General features: G+C 39.3%; 1 protein-coding gene across 1 annotated transcript; it reads right to left on the bottom strand.

Moving 5' to 3' along the window:
• Window positions 1-1159: 1159 nt before the first annotated feature.
• Window positions 1160-13702, bottom strand: LOC140923877 (neuronal acetylcholine receptor subunit alpha-10-like). The gene is made up of 7 exons (XM_073373895.1): window positions 13478-13702; window positions 7386-7648; window positions 5062-5106; window positions 4199-4308; window positions 3446-3846; window positions 2612-2784; window positions 1160-2221 (listed from the first exon to the last, which is right to left on the bottom strand). The coding sequence occupies exons 1-7, from the start codon at window positions 13680-13682 to the stop codon at window positions 1655-1657; spliced, it is 1764 nt and encodes a 587-aa protein (XP_073229996.1). The 5' UTR covers window positions 13683-13702; the 3' UTR covers window positions 1160-1654.
• Window positions 13703-25351: the final 11649 nt, after the last annotated feature.

Raw genomic sequence — 25351 nt, 5'->3', positions numbered from 1 at the left:
ACTGGGGGGAAAGTGCGACAATATCCTGACTCTATCAGACTATTTCATACTTCCCCACCTCTGAGAAGTGTAGAACTAAGTAAAGAATGACAGTGGTTTCGTATGACCAGGGGAAAAGTGTGACATTATCCTTACTTGGTCAGACTTTTCCACACTTCCACACCTCTGAGAAGTGTGGAACTAAGTAAAGAATGACAAAGGGTTCATGACTGGAGAAAAGTGCGATATTATCCTTACTTTGTCAGACTTTTCCACACTTCCACACCTCTGAGAAGTGTGGAACTAAGTAAAGAATGACAAAGGGTTCATGACTGGGGAAAAGTGCGATATTATCCTTACTTTGTCAGACTTTTCCACACTTCCACACCTCTGAGAAGTGTGGAAATAAGTAAACAATTACAAGGGGTTAGTTCCTGTGGGGAAAGTGCGAAAATATCCTTACTTTGTCAGACTTTTCCACACTTCCACACCTCTGAGAAGTGTGGAACTAAGTAAAGAATGACAAAGGGTTCATGACTGGGGAAAAGTGCGATATTATCCTTACTTTGTCAGACTTTTCCACACTTCCACACCTCTGAGAAGTGTGGAAATAAGTAAACAATTACAAGGGGTTAGTTCCTGTGGGGAAAGTGCGAAAATATCCTTACTTTGTCAGACTTTTCCACACTTCCACACCTCTGAGAAGTGTGGAACTAAGTAAATAATGACAAGGGGTTAGTGCCTGTGGGAAAAGTGTGACAATATCCTTATTTTGTCGGACTTTTCCACACTTCCAAACCTCTGAGAAGTGTGGAACTAAGTAAAGAATGACAAGGGGTAGTGCCTGTGGGGAAAGTGCGACTATCCTTACTTTGTCGGACTTTTCCACACTTCCACACCTCTGAGAAGTGTGGAACTACGTAAAGAATGACAAGGGGTTAGTGCCTGTAGGAAAAGTGTAACATTATCCTTACTTTGTCAGACTTTTCCACACTTCCACACCTCTGAGAAGTGTGGAACTAAGTAAAGAATGACAAGGGGTTAAGGCCTGTGGGAAAAGTGTGACATTATCCTTACTTTGTCGGACTTTTCCACACTTCCACACCTCTGAGAAGTGTGGAACTAAGGATGAAAAAGGAAAGTAGGGATCTTGTGGCCAGCACTGGACATTTGTGCCGGGGGTCCCCCACCTCCATGTAAACAGACCCTAACTTTCAACGGCCGTTACAATCGCTGAAAATTCTCAGGTTACATAATTTTAATATGCTCTTTCAGGTTATGCTAACAAAAGTTTTCAAAAGTGAACTGTTTTAGTGTTTACTGAAAGTTGATCACGTGATCACAGTCATGCAAAGAGCCAATTCTCTACCTACAGAGCGACGTAGGGACGGGTAGGAGAGAACGCTGGGAATGAGGTTGATTCTCTAGAAGAACTAATAACGCCAATAAAAGAGATAGTCGAATGGCTTGAACACAACATTTTTAACTGTACATGTTGTGTTTAAAAATAGTTTATGCCAAAGTTTAGTGATACAGTGTATGATAAAGTTGTATTTGGAGCCCAGTAATATTGGAAACTTTGACACATCTTTATCCTAGAAGACCTAAGCCATTTTGTACCTACTTAGCAGAGCCGAACTCAATTAAGCTCAATATTCCTTAATCAATGCGCAGGCTAATCGTACTTTGGAAGCTGAAAAAACAGTGCAGCCAGAGAACCAACCAGGGTGAGAAAAAAAATCCACATGAAAAGTGAGTCCATAATAGATGCAGCCATCATCCATTCTTCTCTTTGTTTCCCTTCCTCATCTTCAGCTTCCTTTGCTTCCGCTAGTTTTTCCAAGGCGTTGGCGATGGTTTCTTGTTTGTGGGTAATTGCTTTTGTTATTTGACTCGACTTATCATCAAACTCCTGAGAAGATGTTTCATTACCATTAAATGCCCCCAGGTGTTCCTTATCCATTGAAGCACCTCGAGATCTGTTTTCAAGAGGCCACTTAGGATTTTGCCTTTCCATGGGAATAAAGGACTCGAAATATCCATTTTCACTCCTCAAACGTCTTCTCTTTTCAAAAGGATTTTTGTTTTCCAACGGATTGTCATCATTTCGAAGCTTCTTGTGGAAGATCTTTCCCAAACATTGGAGAACGATAAAACGTAGCCAGTCTGGCATCTTATGAATTGAAGGGTTATTGAAATGGTACTTGAGAACTACACACGTGCCTATAAGAGCTAATCCAACCTGTGAAAAAAAGGTTTGTAAAGAAGCATTAGCATGCTAACTACCGTGTAATAACGATGTTTCAAAACTCTCGATTCCATGCGAACAGTACAAGCATATTGTAGCATCGGGTGATAGCAACGACCCAGTAACAACATTGTTTTAACCTAGCTGATCACATGAGGAGAGAGTCTGAACCAAACAAGTGAAAGATTCAATGTTACATATTGAGCGTCAGTCTGATTTTGGAGCCGCGAAGTGGCTCCCTGCCAGGGTGACTAAAACTCTAATCCAGCCAAAAACATTTTCATGAAAATATTTTTTATTTTATATTCCAGTAAGGGACAAGCACAAGGCATCTTCTTGTTTCATCAATATACCCCACTAATGTCCTTGCTGATGATGACGCACCTCAAAAATACAGCAGGAATAGAAGGTAGATATGATTGACACTGCATCAGATGTGGGTGGAATGATTTCAGCTACCAAAAGCATAAAGACAGTCATGGCGAGCAGATTGGTAATAACTAATGACAGACGTTCACCAGAGTCTGGTGGAAGGTAGAATGACAGGATAGTAAGACCTGAAAACAAAAACAGTTAAATTTAATTTGATTAATTTGAAGAAAATTACTTTTACTAGAACTTATTTTGTTAAAAAGCAAAGACAATTTATATACAGGCAAGTGCTCAGAAAGGAGTACATATCGGAATCTGGGGCTGAGAGGAAGTGGTGATTATAAAATGAAAAGTCTCTTTTCATCCACTACCCCCTCACCCCCCGCGACCTTACGGTTTCAAGCTTGGACGAAGGCGTCTTATCCCCAGAGCCTTGAACAAGAAGGTTAATAGGAGCAATTAATAACATGAGGAGATACCAAAGAAGTTGTACCTTAAAAGATAAATGATATAACGGTTGAGTAAAGACGTGGAAAGAGGAACTTTACACAGTTTACATGAACAGTATTTCGATCAACTCACTATGACTCAGAAGATGACTTGGGCACTGGTTGTCGAAAAGGGAGTCGGCACTCTCAACAACAGTCAGTATTCAGGACTACATTCAACCGGACGATTATGCTCAAACTCAACTTATAAAGTGACTCCTGGGTTAAAACCTTTTACAAGACATGCCTTTTGTTAAGCTTTCGCGATGATTTTTCACACTGAATTTTGAGTATTTTTTTTTTTAATTTTCCATACTTTTCTCACACTTAAAGCCACGCGTTCTGGAGAATATCTTACCTACAATGACGAGACATGGAATGACCATGTTAAAGAAAAAGAAAAGAGTCCTTCTGCGGATCCTCACTGTGTAAGTTATGTCAGGATATGGTGCATCGCAACAGACGTATTTTATAACGTTTCTTTTACAGAGAACTTCAATAAGTTCCCATTCGCCATTTAGTGCAAATTTCCCAATGTCAGCCTTAGGTGCCTCTGGTAACAAATCCAAATGAAATCCGTCGAATGTCCAAGATCCAAACTTCAGCTCACAATGCTGCTCATCAAAGGGGAAATATTTGACGTGAATTTTGCAGGAGCTCAAAAGAATAATCGGAGCAAGCCATAGATTTTGACCATCACTATTAACTTTTATCTGCTGATTGAACCTCTCCAAGGACCCATCGGAGCCAGCATCTGCACTGTAAAGCAAATCAAACGGAAACGTCAAGGGAATATACCATAGGAATTTAAATTTTTGTGTAAACTGGGAATTCAAAGAATTTTCCTTGGTAGGTTATTAATCATCCTACATAAAGTACAAGGACATGGTGCACAGATTCATCTGTGAATTCTTGAAAAAGGAATACTCGTGCAATTGCAAAAAAGCAATTTTGTTAGGCCATTTACGAAAGCGGCTCCATAATGATTTTAGCTCAAATTGGTCATCTCAGATACCTTCTCAGCCCATAGTTCGCCAAATTTTAAAGCGACAGAGCGTCAATTCAGTATTACTTCCCTGGTGGACTTTTTTTGCCCAAAATGTCAACTTACTTGTTGTAAAGAGCCAAATCTGGTTTCCATACATCTCCGGGGTTAACATTGATCTCTGATATCCCTCCATAATGTGTGGCATTCCAGCGAAGAAACGGGTTCTTCCATTTCTGAAGTAGAGTAAAAAGCGGTAAAGGTAGTTTAAAGAAGGTTGTTTAATTCAGCTAAGGCATTGGACTGACCAACGGTATTTTACTAACTGATTTCAACCAAGTCTTCGCGGTAAATTAGGGAGGGATTAAGAAACGAAATTTTTGCTTCTTGACAGCACGTAGTAGTGCACAGTTATCTCCGCTTTTCATTTCTTTCTGTAATTTAAGAACCGTTCACAATTTTGTCTTCTAAACTAGGACTCCTTTTGGTACTGGGACTTAACCTTTCGCTAGTACATAACTCTTTCTTTTTCAGCAAGTTCAGTTTATGTGGATTACCAGGGGCCATCTGGAGCGAAGAAGTTTACATCTTTTTCATTAAACTCAGGTTAAAGCAGTGATAACCTGAGAAAACAGCCGGCACTTCTTGACGCTACCACTGAAAATAATGTCTGAGGAACGAGCGCAGAAATTCCATACTGATGACGTGTCACTACCCTGATGTGGTTAGTGCTTCTGATTGGTTGAAGCAAATTTTCAACCAATCAGATCAGGGTAGTGACAGGTCATCAGTATGGAATTTCTGCGCTCGTTCCTCAGACGTCATTTCGCGCGGAAACTGTTGGTAGCGTCGCGAAATGTCGGCTGTTTTCCCAGGCTAAAATAGGATAGAAAATGAAAATGTAAAAACAAAAACGGCAACGCAGTAAAAGAGGCCTTAGTTAAACAGTAGCCATAACTGTTAAGCAGATCCAACAGCTGAGTGCTCACCTGTCTCACCCAAATACTTAGTTTCATCATCTCATTTCTTTCGTCCTGCCAAAGAGAAGAGATTTTTAAGGGATTTGCTGAGGAGAACAGTACGAAGCAAGTGCAACAATGAGAAAAGTAGTATAGCGTGCACCAGTTACCCATTTTTTCTTTTGCGAAGTAATCTCAGTAACTTGGGAGGGAATACATTAATTGCTTTATTATTCATTCAAAATAATTCCTAGTTTAAAACCATAGCTAAAACATGCTTACCTGCATCGATGTTAAGGTCATCTTCGATAGTGGACGTTTAGGTTTGTCCAGTTGCGCAAATATTCTCCAAATAGTAGATGTCGCCCTTCAAGTTGTCTTCTTGCTGTTTTTGCGATGTTTTTAGCTATTATTTCGCCTAGTTCCAGCAGTAGTTCTTACTCTTGAAACGAATGAAATGTCCGCCATTTTTTATTTTCACAACCAAAGCAACTCAACGTCGTCCCCAGGTCTTCTCGGTAACGGTGCCTTAACCTGTAGCGGGCTGCATTTTTGACGTCATTTCGTCGTTAACCCCAAAATTCTTCCAAATTTGGTCATCAGTAACTGGTTATGGTGAGTTATGCGTGCGCTTTTAGCCAATCAGAATTGGGGAAATATTTTGAAGAATAATAAAGTCAATGATGTCATAGCCTTGTGTCTTTATCTCATAAATAGAAAGGCTGTGAATTCTCATTACCTTCTCTTTTTCGTATTTCTATTAAATTAGAAATAAAAGACTCACCTAGGGAATAAGTGCCAACTCTCCTGTGACTTAAAATCGCTGAGTCGTAATGTAATTATGCAAGTTCTATTACCCGCCGATCTCATTGTTTAGCAAATTGTTCCAATTCCTGTTCACTGATTCTCGGCGACAAAATTTCTATTGTTTTCCTGAACCACCAACACCACATTTCTATTGTTTTCCTCTCCACTTCCACCACCGAAACATTTTTGTCCTTTTCCTTCAACAGCCGACACATTTCTACAGTCAACTTTCCCTAAGGGGACCCCAGTTAGGTGAGGTAACAAGTGGCGGATCACCCCACCTACCATGTAAACGTTAAAGAGAGATTATATATACAAGTGGGTTACCCCACCTAAGCGGGTTACCCCACCTACCCGGGGTCCCCCACCTCCATGTAGACAGGCCCTAAGACGGACACCTTCAGTACCGGCCCGACTGTCTGTCTTAGAGAGGTGTCCGGCTTATAGAGATTCAAGGATACCAGTATTTATAAGAAAATATAGCTGAACCTATTTGCAATGAATACACGTCTTTTATACTTGAGCAAAATAGTAAAAACTGAAACAATCAGAGGAGGCGGTACGTTTTAAAACTTGGGGGGCTCATCTTCCACTCAGCCATACGCATACCCCTACTCAAATTTTCCAAAATGCTCTTTTTAAAAGTTGTTCGTTGGCACAAGCAAACTTCTTTGCAATCTTCATAGTGTCTAGTGTGTCCATAATCTATTTGTGATAATGCATCAGTTGGCAGTTGTATAGGCGGACCTGCTTCATGATAATTCCTGGGTAGTTCTTTAGTCGCTCGAGGGCAGAAAATGAGCGGTCTGAAGTCGCCGATGTCACTGGTAATATCAAATACATCCGTAAAAGTGTTTTCTTCACTGTTCAATCAAACGTTCATTACAAGCCAACGTTCACGATTAAGGCTGTGTTCACACCATAACAGATGGCTTTTCGTGCCCACAACAAAAGCCATCCGGTATATTATGAACACCTATTCGATATATGACTCCATGACTCTCCACTTTAGAGATCGGCGCGGCGCAGTTTCGCTCCGTTACAGCAATCGCGCAGAAATCACCGTTCCTATGTGTGATGTGGTATTCGTGCCCACAACAAAAGCTATCCGAGGTAGTGTGAACATTGCCAGTTAGTGCATGGTCTAGAAGCGAAACAGCGTGAGTCTATTGTTGCTGTTGTATTAGAAATACAAGAAAGAAGATATAATGAGAATCCACCACATTTCGTTCATGACTGAGATAAAGACAAAAGGCTATGACATCATCTAAGTCTGCGCAAGGTAATGAGATTCTTGGAGTAAAGGAGCAAGCTTACACTACTGAAAACAAATTATATAACGCGTTAATGAAGTTGAAGTTTGAAGTTTTAAAGTAACTAAACAATAATTGGTGTAAGATTTTTTGGTGGTTTGGACACAAGATTTCTATCGCATAACGTAAAGAAAAGGCCAAAACGTTTGGACGACAGCCGTTTACCGAGCCTGTAGTTACTCTTACATAGTTTTGTTTAAAACTGTGATAGTTTTGTTTGTTTCTCATACTTACAAGATCAATAAGCTGGAACAGGGAAATTCCAAGTTCTACTGTCACATTGTCTTCCATTCTTAACACTGGTCTAATGCGTTTATCATAACCATCAAACAAATCACGAAACAATGACAGTTCCACGCGTTCAGGAGACATGTGCGTTATTCCCTTGGTTGAAGAGGCATGCCGTATTGATCGAGTAGTAACTGGTTGCTGGGTTTCTGGTCTCTCGGATGAAGGTTCCTTCGTTGTGGGATGAGTCGAAAAAGCGTTGTTGGCCGCTGTAATAAGCAAAACGATTTCGATTGCATGTTAGCTTAAAATAATACATAAATCAGTTCGGGAGTATGCCAGTTTCGGAAGAAGCGATGACGTCATGATTCCATTGTTCTGCTAAAAATACGCAAAAATGGGAAAAAATAATCGCCAAAAACAAGGGAGCTTTTTTCAAAGCCTGTTCCAGGTCCACTCGTTCAATGTCCAGGACTTCCGAGCTAGCCGTGCTGATGAAAAAGCCTTTTCCTTGCTTTTTGAATGTCAAGAGCAGTTTCGTGCCACATTACGGTAGTTAAAATCGACAGTTATCAAACAGCGTTCGAAGACGTCGCCGCCATATTGACGGGCATCGAATGTAAGTACATGTCTTTATGTTTAGTTTTCAGTATCTTGCCGAATTTTTACGAAATCAAGACTAATTTTCCTCAAAACTACAACGTGTAAGGTGTGTTCAGGCAAAGTTTCATCGATGGTAACAACCTAGTAAAAATGGTAACCACACATTGAAAATTGCCAACGGACAGGAAGGGTTACTATATTGATGGTTATGCCCTAGTCTGTCCATGTATTTTTAGTTATAAGCGATCAAGTCTGTTTTTGGTTGTGTTCACCGGCAATGTATGCGACTCTGATCTAGAAATCACTTTGTTGATCCAGATCATGTGTGTGGAATGAGTTTCTTATATTTTGATCAGGATGTTCGTCCAAAATGTAGACAAATATCTGGACATATTACAAACATGTTGTCGCGTTTGTGCCAAAAAGCTGGGAAAAGGAACGAGGAAGACAAACGTTAAATATCTTCAGAACGACATATTTGTGCTCTGAGGGCAAAATGTTGCTTTAGATTCGCCTCATATTATTCTGTAATAAAAAATTTAATGTCCAAATTCAACCCTACCTCAGTAAAATCAAACATGTGTTTTTGTTTCTTTGTAGTGTGGTCACAGGCTTACCTACCACCACAAAAGCCCCTCCTCCCTCTCAAAAATGGGTAAGAGGGAAACAGGTTGGAGGGGGGGCTTATATACCTTGTGAGTGGAAGCTCACACTCAATGACCATTCAACCATAGAAGAGACTCAATAGTGGCCCTTATTCAAGGGGCTTTAAAGGAGATAGATGAGGAAGGAGTCATGGAAGTGGAGGCTTGTGAAGATTTTCTCCACATAATGTTCAATCCCTTGCATCAAATATTGTTTATACTTTACAAATGCCAAATACATAATTATATGTTCAGTCCCTGTGCTGTGCAAAGGTCAATCTGAAACAGGAAAAATGCCACACTCTCCCCCATCAATACCTTTGCATGAGCAATAAGCCCACATTTTATGTCATAATATTGAATATGTTTGTATTTGAATAAATTCTAAATTATTGAGATTCTCTCGATCAAAAAGCATCTATATTAATGTATCTTCTTCAACAAATCATCCTCCCTAATAAATATAAATACATGAGAGACATCTCACAAGATAACTATTGAAAACCTATGTCAGCTGCTACTGTCTTCATTTTATCGATTAAGCTTTGGTTTTTGGTTTTCATGTCCAAGAAGGTCTTAAAAAAACAAGACTTTGAGATATAAGAGTGTGTATAATATGCGAGCCAGCGAGCCATGGCAGCGAGTCATGGAGGTCAGAAACGACTCATTGAAAACAATACATAAAAATCAAAAACAGTAATCTGGTAATACTGAAAGAAATAACTGAAAGCCATGGTAAATAAGTGTTTAACCCTAAACAGCACTTAATCATAACCCTAACCCCAACCTAAACCCTAATCAGTAAAAAGAATGCTTAACCGTAAAATCTGTAAAATGTGCAGTTTTTACTTGTTTTTACTTTATTTTTACTGATGGTCTGCGTGACTTGCATAGCTCCCTTGCTCGTAGTTTATGTCAGGACGAGAAATAAAATGTTTATTTACAAAAAACAAAATGTAACAATAAAATTAATAACTTTTATAATTGTATCTTTACTCTGATGTGTGAGCTTTGTTTTCTTGAAAGTGCTGTTCAATAGAACCATGGAGAACTATGAAAAAGAACTTTGGAAAACTTATGTTGTGTCCATGCTAAGTGCAGCAATCATAATTATTTTGGGCCAAACCTTGTCTAATAGAATTGTTTGGGGGTCCCCACAGAGAAGACTTGGAGAAAAGTGCTCCTCAAAGTTACAATGCCTTTGGTTTGAAGGCAACCCCAGAGTTAAAAACAATAATTTAGTATTATTCGGATATACATCAAATCCCATATAAGAGGATATTTTATAACAACCCATAACCGTGTTGATATCTGACCTCTGGTCAAATCCGGTGGACTACAAGAGTATAGTATCCCATTTTAATCAATATATCCAAAAACAACAGGCATTCTTAGTTTTCCAATGTGTAAATTAAATTCTAAAGAGTCTCTTGCATTTGTTAAGCTTGAGCAAATAATCAGTGAACTTCAGACAGTGGAATAATTGAAAGCAGTAGGTTTTTTTGAAGCGGGACAAAGAAAAAATGATCAGGGATGATAAGCAAGATTTTCACTTTGTGGGTTTTCAAGAAGAAAACGCGGACACAATACCCTCAGAAATCCCTTGTAAGCCTGTTGTATACCTGGACGGAACCGCTTCAGGACATACACCAACAGAACATCATATTCGAAAAAAACAGATATTTTTCTCACAAATGACTCGCTTGCACCAAAACAATAACCTGAATTACCGCCGTCTTCTCCGGCCAGTCGCTCACTCCCCGAGAGGGAAACAGAAGCAACGGGAAAAATTACTGTAAAACTTACTCTTTGCAAACATAAGGAAATAAATTATAGAACAACTCACTTTTCTAGTTGTTTCCAAAGCATTCTTTTTTCTTATAATATAAAAAATTAATGAAAGAAATAGGCACAAACTTGTTAGCGTGCTTACCTATTTACATACGCAGTGAGTACGAAGTGCCTGCAAAGCGCGCAATAAGCGAAGAACTATAGCGCAAGAATGGTTACTCCTTGTCCTCAAGGTACTTCCCCATTCATAGTAAGGAGAAGACAAATAAAAGGCTCGATAAAACAAGAATAAACGAGAATTTCTGTCAATACTCTTTCCTCTCCCTTGTCCGCCATTTTGTATGTTTTGAAAACGGCCATCGCCATGGTGATCATGTTATGGTTGGTGACGTAGACCATTGTTTTCGCTTCTTCCAAAACTGGCATACTCCCGAACTGTAAATTTAGACATAGTAACGATTTCGATAACAAGGAACCATCTTTTCAAAACTAGTGATCGACGAGAATGTTAGCCTGCGATTATGCCCTCTCCCTTTATCTCTGTAATCTGTTTTCGGTTATTTTTTTTTCCCTCTCGAGCCGAAGAAGCAAAGAAGGAAAAAATATATAAATAAATACCGACTGATCTCAGGTTACGAGAATGTGAATTTTGACCACATTGATTCAATCGCCCAAAAATTGAAGCACGTTTAAAATAAAGCACGTTAAGTTTGGTTCCCAATTTTTCTCCACAACAAGTAGATACTTTAAGACATTTATTACCATAAAGTACACTTAGAAAGTACTGGGATGAATTTTGGCAACCAAAACAGTATTTATCTTCCTATTACCTTCTACCAGTTTTGGATGTCTACAATTTTACGTTCGTTCGATTCAGAGGGAATGTTTCTCAGATTTTAGATCCAACAAAAGTAAAACTGGCAGCTCCTTCCTTGGCCGCGGGACGAGCGATGAAAACTAAGCGGATACATTAAGTGATGATTAAGCTAAGAATGATTTTGTTGAGACATTTCTGACCCAGCATGTTTAAGTAAGGTGCCCTGTTTCTGTTATTTTGAGACACAAAATGTTATTTCAAAATGAGCCGGAACTCCCTGAACCGTTTCTGCTCGCAGGAGGAACAAGAGACCGGACTGCATAGAAAGGCAGAGAGTTGGAAATAAAAACCGTCCAAACACATTGACAAGGAAACAAAAAAAAAGCGGATGCGGAACCAACTTTTCTGATCTGCTCCGTTACGAAAGAGCACAATGGCTGCCCATGGACCTGTCTTGGACCGGAACGGGGTGAAATTGGGACGAGTCAACGTGTCTTTTAAACCCGAAACATTTTATCTGAAACATCTGTGTTTTATACGAGCCTTTCCATTTTTCCCCTCCTCTCTTGGCTGAAATGTTCGCAAAATTTCGGAAGTGAAGAAGCAACTGTATGTTGCCAAACTGTAAAGACCGAACCGTTGGAGTTACAAAGAGCAGTTCATTGCGTTCATTGGCAGAACTGATTCAAAACAAAGCAAAGGCCAAGTCAATAAATAAATATACAATGTCGTATCATATATCACGTTCCTTTATTTCCTCACCAAAAGTTGGAAAATATTTAACATCAGAGATACCCAAGGAGGAAAATGCAGTGCAATGGGGCAAACAGTAATTTACTTATTTTAAATCAAAGAGTAATTATTCGGTGGGAATCATACTTCTATTCCATCCTCTGCACGTTTGTGCGTACCCATGGAATCAGTTATCCTTTATCATTTTGCTTAATACAAATCTTATCGCTTGTTACTGTCATCACGAACTGGGCAGGTTTGGCCTCTTAACAATTTTAAATAACTTTGCGAAAGCATTTTTAACGTATTAGCTGTGAATTTATTACAACTTATAAAATCGAGAAGAGAACTGCGCGCCCTAGTTCGAATAAACGACTGTTTTAATACTTGATCCAGGAAATCTATACAGTGATCAGGGTTTCACTCAAAACTCCTGTTTTTGTGGTGATAACCAGATTACGGATGCGGTGACTTAAGTAATGGCCTTTTCCGAGACAGAAAAAAAGGGACATGCAAATATTACTTTAGTAAAAAATTCAACTTCCTGCTGGCATATTCTTTTCAAACTAAATTTTTTATCTCTTTACAGATGCTAAGAGAAAAAAAAGATGCATAAGGATGACACAAAACAGAACCTGTGTACAGTACAGCATAGTACTACAATAGTACAGTACAGAAGTGATGGTCATACAAATGTTGATATATGAAGGTTGCATGCAGACTTGTTTGAGCTTTTGAAAGCGGCCTCTAAAATAACAGCAACGCCAAGAGGGTCTACCAGGTGGACTCTTCCGGTCAGACTTAAATTCTAACATTTCGGTTTTTGATTCTTTCATAACCGGGTAGTTGTGTTTAGGACACATAAATCTGAAAGGACGAGCATCTCAGACGAATTTCACAGTAGATCTCAGTGATTTAAAAAGATATGGTCTGCTGTAGTTTGGCACGTAGTTCCTTTACGATAACATTTTGATTCACAAGTGAAATGAAACAAATTTTCTTAATATACTCTTAATATACTCTTAATATATTCTTACCCTAAAGGTTAGGATATTTGGCAATCTTTCAAGGTTAAATTTCATTAACCACCCTCTTGGAAAGGCATTATTAAGCTTGTTAAAGTAAACCCTTTCTTGCGCAGGGATTGCGATCGATCAACACGAAACGAACCATTAATTACATCTCTATATATGCATTGCTTTTACAGCAAAATAAATACTGAGGCAGTTAACTTTTTTAGAGTTTCATGACGTTGTTATAGAAGACCAAATGGGCATTATCAGACCCTTAAAATGTTCTGTTTTCGAGATATGGTACACAGAGTAGCTTTATCACTTAATATTTATGGAAATGAACGTGTATTTACTCTAAACAGAATTTTATGTAAAGCAAACACACAAATGTTTCTTGTTGCCCGAGGTTTTTTAGAAAACAAGAGGTTAGTGAACACTAACACGCTTTATAAGACTAAACTTTTTACTCATAAAACTCAGAATCTAATTATTACTTACCGGCATTATGTGAAAGCAAAACCGTTAAAACGACGACAAAAGTAAGCGTGTTAATCATTTCTAAGTCCCTTTTCGCTCCAGAGGGCCTATATCTGTTGAATCCTGATGTTTTCTGACTGGCCGCACAAAGCTGCCTGCCGTCAGTATTGTATTGTAACATTTGCCGACAGCAGATTGATAACTGGGTATGTGAATGGGTTGTCATAGTTTATCTTGTTGAATTTGGTCCCATTATCTGTCAAAACTACAATGCAGTTATTCTAAGAAGCTTAAGAAATTAGCTACGCATACACCACCCGCTGCTTTCCAAAAAGCATATTTACCCTGGCGGTTTTACTTGATGATTCATCTGCTTTTAATTTCTCTCGCAAAACTGAAATCAGGGTAAATTGATAAAATTGATTTTTGGAACTTTTAATTGACTCGTAAAATATTTCTTTTGAGGACTGATTATGTCATGTCACCTGAGCAGTAATCTTGATGTTCAATCTAAAGGGCACAGGAAGTCGACTTCTGATCAGTTACATACTTAACATTGCTAACAGAAATGCAAAAATATTTGAACAAGTTAGACAGATGTAGATAAAAGTGTTGATTGCTTTAAATAAACATTAACTTTGCCTATGTAACTGTAATCAACTTGTACCAACTGAAATTCAGAGCAGCTGTAAAGCACTCATTTTACATGCAGTGAACTCAGTGCACTGGGTCAGAAACTTTCTATAGAAACCAAACCTTTCATAACACCACTATATCGTTTAAAAATCCACAATAACAACGCGACAATGGTTTGCCTTTTTAAAACTGAAAGATCGTTCAAACGGAAATATTTTCTAAAAAAACATGCCTATGAAACTTTATCGGCGTTGAAATTTTCTAATTTTCTTGTTTATTGTCAGTGTTATTCCTAGCTCATTGCTACATTCCTCTTTTTCACTTTTCACCATCATCCCTCATTCTTCGGCATCATGTGGTAAGACGCTAAGTGAGTTTACCGTAGGAATCGGGGTTTTTTTTAATTAAGCCTATCCATCTATCCCTCCCACCCCTAAAAAAGTGAACCGCCAGCTCGCAGATTACTGGTAAATGTAGACTGCTCGTTGTCCGCCTTTTTCAGTCTATGGTAAATGTGGCAGCGTGTTTGAGATAAGCATCAAGGATGGGTAAATGGCGCGTTCTGGCTATTGCGTGGCCTCTGTTGAAGGGGGGTGGGGGGGGGGGGGGGGTATTCTGTTCCATTTTATTCTGTCCAAGACTGTAGATGGGGTCGTAGTTGTAAATAGAAATGTATCTCATTATTTGGACCATCAAAGATTTAGCAGAATTTAGTAGCATTTCTTTATAAAAAGGTCTGAAAATCATTGCAACGGATTCAATTGTTATTATTATTATTTTTTTTGCCGATTCGGTAAAGAGCATTCATTAGTTGCGCGCAGTGCGGTATTACAATTGATCAAAGATGTTTCTATTTTTACACAACTAAAGGAATTTTGCTGGAACAGATTTTGAGAATTTCATCACGTTTTGGAAGAAATCCCTGAAAACCTTTGTAAACACCTTTGTATTGTAAAGTATAATGCAGAGTTTATCGCGTTATCTGTGAGTCTGTCTGGCCAAAGGTTAGGCAAGGTTCGCGCTGTTTTGCTAGTTTCTTAAACCAAGATTCACAGTTTAAGATCAAAACTACGCCACCATTTTAACTCCTCCTTGCTTTAATTAAATTTTAGTAGACCTGCTTACTAAAAGCTCTGTTCTCGATTCATTTTTTGCCTGAATACAAGAAGCTTTTTATTTCGCCTTTCAGGAATTTGACTACGACGTACCAAATGTTACTTTTGTAAAGCTATTTAAAGGTCATTTTGCAGAATTTGGCCACTTTGAGTCTAATAACCTTGAGGATTTTTCGCAAATAATCCACTGCTGATCGCGGAATTCAACATATGTGGAATTACTCAGCATGCATGTGATATAACATCTGTAAAGGAATCTTGCATGTTAACCCGCATTGAGCAAATCAGCAAGTTTCATGGTCGAACGAAAAACCTTGAATTGATTTTTTTGGAATTTCTGGTTCTCGCTGTAGCAGATTTGGTACCACCTTTTTTTACTGCGGGCAAGGGCAAGGACACGAGGTCTCTCTTCAAAATAAACTTGATGTAGTGCGGTAAGAACATAGTTCTAAACACTGCGTGCAAGTAAAAATTATCAGCAAAAACAATTTAATAAAACCAAGATTCGCTTTTCAAATCAGTTTTCTAATAAAGTAATATAACTACAATTTCTTCTCGAAGACTTTCTTGTTAAAGAATCATCCATCCATCTTGGTCGGCCATAAAGTGGCGAAAAAGACAGCGCACAGGCTGACGCCAAACTTCAACTTAAACAAACTAGATCCGTTTATGAGACAATAAATTTTGATTTAATTTAGCACAAACATCTTAGTAAAGTGATAAAACAATTTTGTTAAGTTGAATTTCTTTGCTTAACTTCATCAATTCGACAGGAGTGTAGCGTCCATATACACACATATGCCCGTGCATACACGTAGAGCTGAAATATGGAAAAAATCTATATTTCTATATTTTCTGAAAAATCCCTAATTGGTGAAAAATCGTGAGCAGCGGCTGATGCTCTGTAAGCAATGTAAACCTCCGACCATACAGATACGAATGGAACTTTTTCAGTCCAAACACGATGGATAAAGCCCCTTTCGCTATATGGAAATAGTTAAAAGCAATCGGCTTTTCCTCGCCATTCTCCATAAAATGGGAGGTAACAGCTCCTACCCCGTAAGGTGTTGCATCACAGGCGAGCAGAAGCGGCTTCTTCAGGTCATAATGGACCAGCAAAGGAGAATCTTGTATCTGCTTCTCACTCTTGAAAAACGCTTTCTCGCACCTTTCCGTCCACCTCCAAGGTCTATTCTTTTGCAAAAGGTCATGAAGGGGAGGCAGCGTAGTCGCCAGATTGGGTAGGTGAGAAGTCCCAGATACGACTTTAACTCCGTGACATTGGTAGGACTCTTGGCTTGAAATAGCTGGTGCACTGAGACTTCAAACGGCGGGTAGCCGTTTGTAACGGTACAAACCCTTGTGTGTGATAATTGTTAGGTACTTCTGTAAATCTTCATCCAGCTCAACCCGCTTATAGGCGTGAGATAAATCAATCTTGCTAATTTTGTTTTTTGTCCACCAGCTAATGTCGCAAACAAATCTTCTCTATTAGGTAAGCACTGGTCGAAATCAGCACACACATCGCTACACACTCTCAGTGAACCATCTTTCTCTTGGCGACCAACACTACTGGGGCGGCCCAGTCCTTTCAGTCACTTTGTAAATAATTCCTTCATCCCCCAGTCTTTGAAGCTCCTGATCTACCTTTCCTTTAAGAGCACATGGAACGGGTCTTGCTTTCAGGAAGATGGGCTGTGCACCTGAATGGAGGCTTAATACAGCCTGATGTGTCCATACGACTTCTCAAACTGGGCTTCATACTCAGCAAGGATATCCTCCAGAGCAGGCATGCACTCGAGACAAAGATGGTGGACTAATCCATGCGGTTTCCATTTCTCAAGCCAGTTACACTCAAGCGACACAGGCTTTTCCCCTTGAGCCACCACAGGAGGTAGCTGCATTTCCTGGGTCTGATACCTCACAGCGACTTGAAGTTATCCCAACAAGGGTAATGATCCACCATTATTTTTTTTCAAGTGGAACTACGCTGGCTGCAATTTAAGATGCTTAAACAACTTCTTATATTCCACCTCAGAGAGGATGGACACCGCTGATCCCGTCTCGACTTCCATTCTGACTGGCTTACCCTTCAACAAAAACTAAGCGTAAAACGTTGATCCACCTTGTTCTTTAGACTTGAGAGTGTACAATCCCTGTCCAGACTATTCAGTAGTACTCATGGGTAAACCAACCTCCAAATAACGCACCGATTGCACCATCCCTTTCAGTATCGCTCGTTTTAGCAGGGTGAACCTTTGTGCGACACTTGTAACATTGAACCGACCTGGCCCAGCACCCTGATGGAGAATGCTTTCCACCACAACGAAAACAAATCACAGCTTCCTCATTCGAATGCCCTGAACTGACATATTTGCCTTCCTTATTAACGGTATCGTCCACGTGCACACTGGCACAGGTGGACAATAAAGGTACGATCACTGCAAGAAGACATCAAACTTGCACTGATACTGAAACCGGCTATTGACCTGAAAAAATATATCCTAGCTAAGCAAGAAACACGGAGAACATCTACCGGGAACTTAATATTTGATGATGATTCGTTGAAAGGTTGTCAATGGATATGAAGTGCATGGTCTCCAAGAAAGAAGGAATATGGAGTAGGTATACTCATGGCCCCTGATGTGAAGCTGGAAGCTTACAAGGAACACCTGGCTGCACGAATAATTTCAGTTAAACTCCGTGGTAAGAATTAACTTAAGATTAGTTATTATAAACGTATATGCACCAACGGACGTAACCTAATCTGAATCGACTAAGAATGCCCTCTATACAGCCCTAAACAAAGCGAATGAAGAACTCGATCACATTCCAAGCTATAAGTCGGTATAACATTAGGTGACTTAAATGCCTCTATCTCTACCAAAAGTAAAGATAGTGTCTCATGGCGCTCAATACTAGGCCACAACAACGCTAACAAGATCGACACAAATGAAAATGGTGAAAGATTACTGAAATGGTAGTTGAAAAACAAAATATAAAGATCATCAACTCCATTTTCAGAACAAAACGAATACATCTTGAAATTTGGAAGCATGCTGTCCCTAGCAAATATAGAGGACAGCACTTGTGTGACTGGCTATTTAAAATGGTAAAGTCATGCAGGGTGTTCACTGGATCATCAACGCGTTTTGATACTGACCACAGAATTATGCTCATGGACGTATCCTTTCCAAAAACGAAGCGTTAGCTAAAATTCAAACTGAACAGAGCAGTAACTTCTGCAGTTCGTGAACCAAGCCTCCACGTTCAGTCACTACGGAGTGACCCTAAACTGAAGAAAAATCTGTCTGAATATCTGGATACTGCTGTAAGTGAGGTGAATTGTAACGATATGGATGAACTGAATGAAATATTAACATACAGTGAGAGAGGGTCTTAAGGAGATATGCCCATAATTTGAACACGTTAAAAAGAATGAACCTTAAGAAGATGAACAATTGCAAAATCTCTTGAAAGGATTGAAAACAGCAAAAAAAAAAAACCCCTGCAGAAATTAGGAACAAACAGAACAAAATGAAAAAAATCGTAGAATTTTTTCTGTTTTTGGCCATCTTAGCTTAAGAAGAAACAAAAAGCAAAGTGAGGTGATAAACATAAGGGCCGAGTTGTTCAAAGCTGGGTCAAGATAACCCAGGATTAGTGCAAAATTTGAATTCAGATTTGAAAGCTTAAAGAGCATATTCAGTGTAATTGTTTTTGTCTACAATATGATGATTGGATGATCTTAAAAGAATAGAGAAAACAAGACGCACGAGTGCGTGAACCCGGCCTTCTTTTAGTTCATAAGATGATAGAATGCGGGGGGAAAATGTGCACTATGCAGTAATGCACCACAACCCATATGAACTTTGATTGAGGATGAATAAATGAAAAAAAAAATACTACCGGCTAGCAAATCAGACTGGAAATTAGACTCGAACGTTCCAAAGGGGTATACTTGACCATGACTGCATAATGCTTCAAAGTAGTGTTGCAGTTAGTTTTCTTTTTCTTCAAATTAGCATGAGCTTCAGTCACAATCTTGGGTAGTAAACTAATATTTCGAGGGAAAAATCTTTGAAATAACATCCTATATGAAAAGGAAGGGAACATAATGGTTGGAATAATTATGCCAGGATTTTAAATTTGTTCTGGTTGCTGAAGCGTTTATTGTACATGCTTAATTACTACGGAGTAAAGAACCCAGATCTTCCCATGAGTAAGATCTTTATTCATATTATTGTCACTCTGATACAGGTACTTCAAAGACAAACTACCGGCATCTTCTTTAGTTAATTCATCATCAGAAAACTTCGAAAAGTGCTGCTGCACTTGTCGTTTGATTTGGGATCAAGTTCATCTTCTCTGGAAAAAAGGTCAATAAATAAAGGATATGTCAGTATTTCATTACCTTGTTTATACTGATTCAACAACAAGCAAAGAAGTAACCCCAGAAAACCCAAAGCTATACCCTTGTGTGCCTCGTTGAGGATAATCCCAAAACCAACTTAAAATACAGAATATTATAATCGATTTGTCGATCCTTTTAGTTGCAAGTTTGAATGTACAGTAGCTGAACAAAGCAAAGAGAAAAATTTCTAGCATAGATAATTTTGAAATTTCTAATAATGTTGGATCGATCAAAATGGAGTTTTGCAAGATCGAAATTCGATTTTAAGCAATCGCCCATTTTTTAAAAAGCTATAAGGTTACATGTAATCTTTGAATTAATTTAACAGTGAGATGTTGTGAAAATCATGTCGAATTTTAGCATCAAACAACTCTACGTGCTTTACAAACTGCCGCTTCCGTGCGAGCTGGATACAAGTTAATCCATATATGCCAAAAAAAGTCAAAGATGATTTCTTTCCATCGATATAGTAAGTTTCCGTTTTTATATCGAGACAGCCGGGAGGCACGGGACTTTGACCATGCACAAACTTCTGCGATGAACAGTCAGATTTGTTTGTTTTGATGAATGAAAATTAATGTACCGAAAAGGTAATTCACTGCCACTTTCCCGCAACTAGGTGCAAACTATGCTATATTACTAAATCAAAGCAATTTCTCTGCTTTTAAATTTTCTAATGTGTCTTACTGTTTTGCGATAAAAGCTATAAAGCATAAAATTTCTAAGGTGTTTACAGTGACTTGTATGTTTGTACAGATCAAACAGTCAAGTTGTACAATTTAGCACAAAAACGGTCCATACGTTTATATAAAACTGCTTCTTCCTTGCACCTCGGTACACGCTTACTCGCCAAAACAAAGCTCAACAGTGTTTCTTCAACTGCTATGTAAATTCTCGTGACTTGCACTAAACATAAAAACTGAACATTACCCACCTTTTTAGCATGTCTTCTTCTCGCAACCAGCACCGATCGCAACGCCGATCTCGATTAAACGGATCGAGCCACTGTGTTTGTCTGACACTTCCGGGATACATTATCTTCTCAACAACATGTCGAGATGATTTTGCCTCTAGGCCAATGAATTTGCCGGAAATCGATCATGTGATAATCCGCCAGTACAAGCATGCGCTTTAAAGACTAGAGGGCGATTCGACGACGAAGGAAAAACCAAGCCCAGAACTATACCCGTCTCTTCCTGAAAGGAAGGCAGGGTAATTATCCGAGAAAATATTTCGAATTAAAGGTCAAATGAACCAAAAATTCGACGTTTTTTATTTTAGCTCAATTCTAGTGAAACATGTTTAATATGAACCGAATAAACATACTATGAAGTTTCAGCTCAATTGAAGCAAGCATCTCCGAGATATTCGCAATTAAAAATTGTTATTTTTTGGCCCTTATCTTCGTAGAGCGGTCGGAAAAATTGTCGGTAAAAACAGCTTGTGACGTCAATGTTGGTCAGGTGAAAAAAAGCGGGAAATTCAAAACAGTGTTTTTCGAGTCGACTTGGCGCAGAATTATTGTGGTGGTTTGTGCGGCCATAAACCAAGTAAGAACAAGCAATTTGTCTTCAAAAGTTGCAAGCTGTGGTTATAACCTTATTATTTAATTTTCTCGAAGAATACATCATAGTGAAACGGACTTTAACGACGGCATTAATTTCCTTGCGCTGTACTGGAAATGTGCGTGCGTAGGTCCAATTTTTTTCAAGATGTATTCACAAAATGTGTTCATATAAAGATCTTTCTGGATATATAAGGTCCGGAGCTCCCATGTGGACACAAAAATAAAATATCTTTGTAAAGTGATTTGCCCAAAGAAATTCACGCTTGCCCACAATGTGTTTGAAGTCATTGAACTTTGTCGCACTCGAGCTGATATTTTAAAACCCACGCTCGGTCGGACACTTGTCCTTCGCAGAACACTAAAATATAAACAAAATCCTCCATGAAGAAGTTTTGGCGTTGATATGTGGGTGGAAAAAGAGTTAATCTTTATCTACTAAAATCTTCCCCAAAATCGGTTTCAAAGCAACTACAGTTTTTTAAACTTGATCGTTTCGCGCAGATAAAGTTTGCTTTGTGTTGTCAAGTTGAACATGCATAACACTTCTCAAAAACCGAGTAAGATTTCCTTCAAACAAAGTTGAAGTTACATTATTGCAAAAACTTCTCTCCAGCTACAATCAGGGACAAAAGTAGTTGACACACTTGTTTAAAACGGGTGCTTTTAGCAAACATTTAATTCATCTATTATTTCATTCTTTTTAAACGCCGTAAATCCCCTCACCCCCCGAATCAATGTTGTCTGAAGTAAAAAAAAGACTTGAGGGTCCAAAATTCAACATTGATTTTGGGGGGGAAGGGGTTGGGGTAGACAGGGGAATGGGATAAGTATATCCACTATGCAAAAAGGGGCCATTTTACGGAAGTGTGCCAACACTTTTGTCCCTCATTGTCTGAATGCAAAATTGTGCTACTGCACACAAGTTGAGCCGTGCATGACACTGATTTTAACTGAAATTAAAGAAATCAAAGACATAGTTATGTTATTGGTGGTGGGGGTGACATTGACTTATTCACGACCGAATTATAGGGCCAATTGGAATTACGTGATGACGTAATAAAAGGGCTGCGATATCCAGAATTAACGTCGATATGGTTTACAAGCTAAAAACTAACGCTGAAACTCGCGCACATGTACAACTTTTGATGAATTTCAGGGTACGCGTACTGAAAATGTTTTTAATAAAGTGAATATTTCTCGTTCTTCACTTTATCCGATGGTTAAGGCGCAAACAATCACGGGTAGGGTAAGGATTGACACGTAGTGGGGATAGTCACTGGCCGGCCACGGAAATATGGAGCGTTAGTGCGGAGCGGCCGTCACTGCGTTCAATATCGAAACTACGGAAAAGTGAAGGTAAATTCATGGCCAATTCAATAAAAAACTAAGGACAGCGTAGCAAACATTGCAAGTGTCCACGAAAACAATTACTTTCAATCCCACCTCGTGACACCATGAGTGACATGATAACGCAACGCAAATAGCGTGACATGAGCGCATATGGCTGTGTATTTGGACTGTATTTCTCAAGCGAAACCCTGTGTTTTTGTCTATTGTCGGCAGAGAAAATGAAAAGAGAGCTTTGAAACGTGAACTGGTATTTGACTCTCAAAGAAAACGACAGCTCAAACTGAGGAAAACACTGCTTCCTTCGTGTTACAACGGTTAACCACGTTTCGGAAAACGAAAAGTAAAATGAGTCTGTTATGACCTCTTAATGTCCATATGTATTCTCGTGGTTAACCGTTGAAACTCCTTATTTGCACCACATCGCTAGAATTTTTCTTGCCAAGAATACGTATTGCGAAGTACTTTCTACATAGCGGAATCTTCTTTTGCCTTTCGTGAGGAATTAGCGCATAAAAAAGGAAAATTTTCCAGCGCACGGCCGTCATTGATCACATGTTATCCCGCTTTCCTTGTCATCAAGTGAACTTCTGGGCAAAAGTAATTGCTGTTTTGGCGATGACGCAAACTGGTGTGTCTATCTTGAAAACAATTTCTTTGGTATTCTGTGATTTACGAGCTGGGAAATGAAATAGTTGTCCATCCAACATCAATAAAAAAATTATGCCACTGAATAAATGGCAGGCGGTCATCTAAAATCATTACAAAAGTACATTCCAAAACCTGGTCTAACCTGTTCGACGCCTACCTACGCTAAAGGTTTGGATCACTTAGGTTTGAAAAGGTCTCCAAAAAAAAACACACATCTATATATAGGACATAGCACAAACGGCTGGCCCATCATTTATGAGGTTCATAACCTGTATATTGTTCACGTCCTTTCACTAATGGCACAAGTCAATGTCAAAAATAATGCATGTCCCCTCAGTTACTCTGCAGTACTTCATTCGCTTAAGTTAATCATTTACCAGAACAATTTCCATTGCACCTTAGTGTTTCCATCCTTTTTCCACTATTGATAATACTTGTGAAAACATTACATCCGCTGCAACGGCATTGATCATAACACAAATGATTTCCTCTCGACCCCACAGGGTATCAGGAACGCGCGCGGAAGTACAAGATTAAGTGATGACATACGCTTCGTACATTTTACTCTACGTATACTACAAATCAGGACGAAACTTTACAAATTGTTGTTTCTAAAAAAAACAATTTGGCCCATAGAGTAACGTCATCGCACAAAAATTCAGCAGCGTCAAAAATCTAGCCGGAAAACACAGATACATATTTCAGACAATCAGGGACAAAAGTAGTTGACACACTTGTTTAAAACGGGTGCTTTTAGCAAACATTTAATTCATCTATTATTTCATTCGTTTTTAAACGCCGTAAATCCCCTCACCCCCCGAATCAATGTTGTCTGAAGTAAAAAAAAGACTTGAGGGTCCAAAATTCAACATTGATTTTGGGGGGGAAGGGGTTGGGGTAGACAGGGGAATGGGATAAGTATATCCACTATGCAAAAAGGGGCCATTTTACGGAAGTGTGCCAACACTTTTGTCCCTCATTGTATGTGTATGATTTAATTGCCGACCGAGGTCACTTTAAGGACATAGACGCCACTTTAAGATCGCAAAGAGAGGCTGTAGTGTATACGATGCTAATGCAAGCGCGTAGAAGCGAGAGAATGAATGTGATGTGATACACACGGGGATTACGTAATTTGCATGTACTATAGATAGGGTGTGTTGTAATTTATTCGGGTCGGTTAGCGTTCTGAGTTCGGAGTGTAACGGTCGTGAATAAAGTGTGTTTTAACCTAACCGCGGTACTACATTGGCGACGAGGATATTTCGAGGATATTTCGAGGATATTTCGAGGATTTCGCCGAGGGTTTCAAGAGTTTCGTTGAAAATCTCGCTGTGGATTTCGTCGAGGATTTCGTCAAGGATTTATTTCAGCGATGCCGGGAGGCGGTGGATCGGGCGAAACTAACGCGACAAGCGGTACTACGAGCGGTGCTGTTGGCGGATCTGGGATGACTTCTGTTACTTTAGATGTCAGTGGATTGGAACCATTTAATCCAAAAGGAGAGGCGCACAATTTAAGTCAGCGATGGAAGAAGTGGAAGCGAGCGTTCAGTTTGTATGTGACCGGGAAAGGTGTATCGAACGACGCTCAAAAACGTGCTTTGCTGTTGCATGTCGCTGGTATGGATGTGCAAGAAATTTATTTCACACTAGCTGGTGAGGGTGGAGATGCAAGTTTTGAAGCAACGTTAAAGGTGTTGGACGACCATTTCGTGCCAAAGGCGAACATTCCCTTTGAGAGACATTTGTTTCGACAAATTTCGCAAGGGATCGGAGAGACAGTTGATCAGTTCGTTTGTAGATTGCGTCAGCGAGCAGCGACTTGTGATTTTGGCGCCGGCGAGGATGACTACATTCGCGATCAGCTCATAGACAAGTGTTATTCGAGCCATTTACGCCGGAAATTTCTGGAAAAGGAAGGAACTGTTACGTTATATGAATTGTTGCGTGTTGCAAGATCCCAAGAAGCGGTTGATCGACAACTGAAGCAATACAGTACCGACCAAGCAGATAACCAGGTCAATGCAGTGGGTGGCAGGCTGTATGGAAACAAAAATCCCAGGAAAGCAAAGACGTGCTTTAGCTGCGGACAAGAAGGACACTTCAGTCAAGACAAAAAGTGCCCGGCGCGTGGTCAGACTTGCAGGAAGTGCGGCGAAACAG

The sequence above is a fragment of the Porites lutea genome, chromosome 1, assembly GCF_958299795.1.
Source record: "Porites lutea chromosome 1, jaPorLute2.1, whole genome shotgun sequence".
In the NCBI taxonomy this organism is placed as follows: domain Eukaryota; kingdom Metazoa; phylum Cnidaria; class Anthozoa; order Scleractinia; family Poritidae; genus Porites; species Porites lutea.
This window is presented reverse-complemented; position numbering and strand designations above follow the sequence as displayed.

What these genes read in the sequence shown, in the direction of transcription:
- LOC140923877 (XM_073373895.1), bottom strand. Translation starts at nt 13,682, where the DNA reads ATGACAACCCATTCACATACCCAGTTATCAATCTGCTGTCGGCAAATG. An exon ending in TGTTCCAGCTTATTGATCTT is followed by an intron (nt 5,107 to 7,385) that starts GTAAGTATGAGA and finishes TCTCTTTGGCAG; the next exon opens with GACGAAAGAAATGAGATGAT. An exon ending in GATTTGGCTCTTTACAACAA is followed by an intron (nt 3,847 to 4,198) that starts GTAAGTTGACAT and finishes TTTGCTTTACAG; the next exon opens with TGCAGATGCTGGCTCCGATG.